Genomic DNA, 4,577 nt, shown 5'->3' with positions numbered 1-4,577 from the left:
TTTTAAAAGGTGGCTACAAATAATTCTTGCTATTTCATGTTATTTCTAATTTTACTATTAAATGCTTAAACATGTCTAAGTATTAGTGCTGGCTATTTCTTCATCCTTAGCATTTTCAACTCCCAAGATTAAAAAAACAACAACAAAAAAACACATTTTCTTGTTATGTAACAGGAACTGTAATTTTTAATGATGATACCTGAGACTAACGTGACAAGAAAAAATACCTCAAACATGAAAGTGTCCACTTCTTCTCGAATAGCCTCCAGGCTTAGCTTGTTCCCTTCATCGTCCATCATATTTAAAAGCAGGTCGAGAAAAGCCTTTCGTTTTCTGTTGGAGAGGGTCGTGCCCTTGTCATCACTTTTATGTACTTCATCTCTCTTTATTTCATTGGCCCGTTCATTGATGACCTGTATGATTTAAATGAACACATGCTTTTGTGTGGAATTTGATATGGCCTAATAGTTTATTTTCCTGTGAAAATATACTAGCTTCTTTAACTGATTTTTTTTTCCTAAGCCTTCTCTGTTCTGTCTCACTGAACAGGAACTTCGGTTTTTATGAAAATATAGTAAAGCTTTCTGTGAACATTTTTAGGGCATTATTTGATATAAGACTTTTAAAAACAAATTTAATGTAAGACAAATACATAATTTCCAAGGACTATTTTTGCAGCCTTTCCAACCTGGGAATAGAGTAGTAGTCTCCTGAATAGGGCTGCAGCGAGTTGAAAGAGCTCATGAGAAAAAGTTGGGGTGGTGGAGAGAACACAATCTATACTAATAAACGGGTAATATTCTAATTAGACTGGGGCAACTGGCCATCTTCTGGACGTCCGAGTTCTTTCCAAACAAAGCCATGGTGGTGGGGGCAGAGGCAGAGGCAGTTGGGGGCGATCAGGTAGGCAGGAGAGAGCAGTTAGGAGTGAGATCAGGCCGGCAGGGGTGGGGACTTGGAGGTGACCAGGCCTGCAGGGGAGGGCAGATGGGGATGACCAGGCGCTGCAGGGGAGGGCAGTGGGTTTGTCTGGGGCGACAGGGGAGGGCCATTTGGGGCTTCCATGCCGGCAGGGGATAGTCAATGGGTGACCTGGCCAGCAGGGCAGGGCAGTTGGGATGACCAAGTAGGCAGGGGAGGGCAGTTGGGGCAACGAGGCTGGAAAGGGAGGGCAGTTGGGGGCGACCAGGCCAGCATGGGAGGGCAGTTGGAAGCATTAGGCAGGCAGGCAGGTGAGTGGTTTGGAGCCAGTGGTCCTGGATTGCAAGAGTGATGGCTGACTGTGGAATCAGGCCTAAACCGACAGTGGGACATCCCCCGACGGGTCCCGGATACGAAAGGGTGCAGGCCGGGCTGAGGGTCACTCCCTTGTGCATGAATTTTGTTCACTGAGCCTCTAGTCATTACATAATAGATTAATTATAGATCACTCTAATTACGTGTTGTATTAGAGAAAAGAATCACCCTGTACGCTTGCCGCTCCTTCTGCCTAGAATGCTCTTGCCTCAGAAGCCAGCATGACTAGCTTCCTCCCCAGTTTTAGATCTCTACTGCCCAATGTCACACTGTCAGGGTCACTGCTACCCTAGTCCCTAGCACTCACTCTCTTCCTAAGCCTACTTTACATTTTTTTCCATTTCACTTACCTCCTGGCATTGTATTTGTTATTTAGTGACTTTCTCCTCCAACTTCAATGTAGCAGCAAATTTGACTTTATTCATTGATATAATTCCAACCTTTAGAACACTGCTTGGCATTTTAAACATGTTAATTAATAAAAGAATGAAAGCCCAGGAGCTTAATTTGGTTACACATTTCAACTTTCTCCTCCTTTTGGGTAATTGTCCAAACCTGCTTCTGCTTTGAATGAACAGATGCCAAGTTCCATAATGGCAAGCACCATGTCTTCTCTTTGATTCTTGGTGGAACCCCTAGTGCCTGGCACTCAGTGTGGAATGTACACTAATAAAGAGAAATATGTAAATTGGTTGTCACTCCACTACACCCGCCAGCCAATCAGGATGACTATGCAAAGACGGCGGGTTCATTTGCATACACAGGCGCGGAGTGAAGACTGAAGGCTCTGAGGGAAGACTGAAGACGACTGAAGACTGAAGACTGAATTGGCTTGGTTTCTCCGCTGCGGCAGGGCCAAAGGCCTGAGTCATGGGTGCCAGAGGAAAACTGGTGCCGGCAGCCAGGGGAAGGAAGGCCAATTGCGCAAATCTTTGAGCAACAGGCCTCTAGTTTTTTTATATTAGCCATCCAATTTGGAATTCATTCATTAGTGACACTGATATTAATGTATGAAATTGGAAGACAAGTGTAATTATACCCATCAAATAAAATCTGTTCACCATTCACCTATTGACAGGCAATAATGCTATACTCCACTGACAGCAGCTCACTCCAATATCTCATTCACTTAAGGTCTAGGAACTCTAACCACTTGATCTGTTGGTGGAGGCAGTACCTCACGGTCAGGAAGCAATGCCATCATATTTTAAACTAAAATTACAGTAAAGGTTAAATATAATTACTTCAGCACTTTTTTCAGTACACTTAAATTACAATGCATGCTTTTAACTAAAGTTTGCCTTTTCATAAACATACTTTTAACACAAAGACAGACTATATCCAGAACATTACTATTTCATTGTCATTAAAAATTACATAGTAATATCTAGTTAATTTTTATCTTTTCCATTGTAAGGTACTGCTTTATATGCCCTTTGTTTTGGAAAACTATTGCCTAATCCAAACATTTTTCAGAAGATTCTTATAACACAGTTCCCAGTGTCTTTATTTTCTTAGCATAGCACCCAGTTTGTTAATAAACTATCATAGCACATATCACATTTTGTAATTATTTATTTATAGACAACCTCCCCAGTAGACTAACCTCCCCCAGTAGGGAACATTAACTACTGGGTATGTTAACAAACATAGGAGTCATGCACTTATAAAAGTTCTAGAAAGTGATAGTGGTAGGGGTTGCACAACATTGTTAATGCCCCTAATGTCACTGAATGGCACACTTAAAATGGCTATTATGATGAATTTTATGTTATGTATGTGTGACCACAATAAAAAAAAATGAGGACTTACATTGGTGGTAAAATTATGTAAGATCTTTAGGTTCCTTTTGTGGTCCCTTCCTTCCTTAAACAAAAGGTACAAAACGTCATGCCAGAACCAAATCGTCTTCATTCTTTGATGCACCAAATCACTCATCCTATAAACAGGATGCAAATGTATCAGCTGATATATTAAAAATGTGCATTGCTTGAGTACCTATTTGGTTCCTGGTCTCAATGAGGGTGCCCCTCAATATGTGGCAACGATGATAATTCATCTTAGCGGCTACTAAGAGCTCTATGCTCAACAATGAAGGCATAGGTTATTACACATCCTAGGAAGCTTAAAAATTAAATGGGTCCTTTAGATGAATAAAGAATTCATTACAAAACACCTTACTAGAGGGCCATCTGATCTCTCCTTCTATTTCTCCAGGAAGAGTTCCAGACCTCCCCGAGCTGCCTGTAGCTCTTATACCACAGGGTGGGATGAAATCTGCCTGTTTAATGTCCACGCATTTGCTTGATCACTCCTCTAGCTGTCCTCTTCTCCAGGAAAGTGCCCCTCTGTCACATCCCTGTCCTGAGTCCCTCCCTCAACATTTCCAGTGGTGAAGCAGAAAGACCTAGACATGATCTCCTCCTTTGAGAGCAGCTTACAGGTCAATTCTGCAGAGCGGCCTTTCCTGGTCACTCAATCTGTGGGCCCAATTGCTGTTTTCTTCTCAAATATCAATCAACTTAATTTTTTCTTTGAAGCAGTTATTACAGTTTATAAGTTTATACTTATTTGTTTTGATGCTTGTCTCCCTGTTATTCTGTTCTGTGGACCACTATAAAACTAGTCAGTATCTTGTGTAATGAAAAGCAGATTATATATGCTAATATGTGTTAAAATGAAACAGGCAGTGGACTCAAAGACAGAATTCCTTAAATCAAAAGCTGGCTCTGCCCCTTAAGAGTTGAATAATCTCAAGCAATTTTTCAAAGTAAATACGACTATTTCAATTAAAAAATAACACACACTAAGTGCAGAAAATATGGGAACAGAGAATTAATAACAATACAAAAAACAAGAAAGAGAGCATATAACACAAAATAATAATCACAACTAACATTCTGGAATAATATCTACAAGTTGTTTTTTTTTTGTTTTTTCTTAAAAATATATATTTTATTGATTCTTTACAAAGAGGAAGGGAGAGGGATAGAGAGAAACATCGATGAGAAACATGGATCAGCTGCCTCCTGCACACCCCCCACTGAGGATGTGCCCGCAACCATGGTACATGTCCTTGACCGGAATCGAACCTGGGATCCCTCAGTCCTCAGGCCGACGCTCTATCCACTGAGCCAAACCAGTCAGGGCTACAAGTTTTTTTTAATGAATAATCTTTTATACCTAGTGGTTATCATGCTAAAAATATTGTTTTTATCTTTATTTTATCACTAAGCATCATAATGTAATTTTTCAATATATCATAAAACAATCATTTAAAA

The 4,577-nt window shown here is 40.5% G+C and overlaps 1 protein-coding gene across 1 annotated transcript in view; it reads right to left on the bottom strand.

The window, feature by feature from the left end:
* The window catches only part of LOC102260288 (cytochrome P450 4V2-like), a 29,574-nt gene that overhangs the window by 12,062 nt on the left and 12,935 nt on the right, over window positions 1–4,577 (bottom strand). Inside the window, 2 exon segments of the mRNA XM_014536918.1 lie at window positions 228–413; window positions 3,109–3,294. Coding sequence (XP_014392404.1) covers window positions 228–413; window positions 3,109–3,294 — 372 coding nt within the window.

The sequence above is a fragment of the Myotis brandtii genome, unplaced genomic scaffold, assembly GCF_000412655.1.
Source record: "Myotis brandtii unplaced genomic scaffold, ASM41265v1 scaffold1686, whole genome shotgun sequence".
In the NCBI taxonomy this organism is placed as follows: domain Eukaryota; kingdom Metazoa; phylum Chordata; class Mammalia; order Chiroptera; family Vespertilionidae; genus Myotis; species Myotis brandtii.
This window is presented reverse-complemented; position numbering and strand designations above follow the sequence as displayed.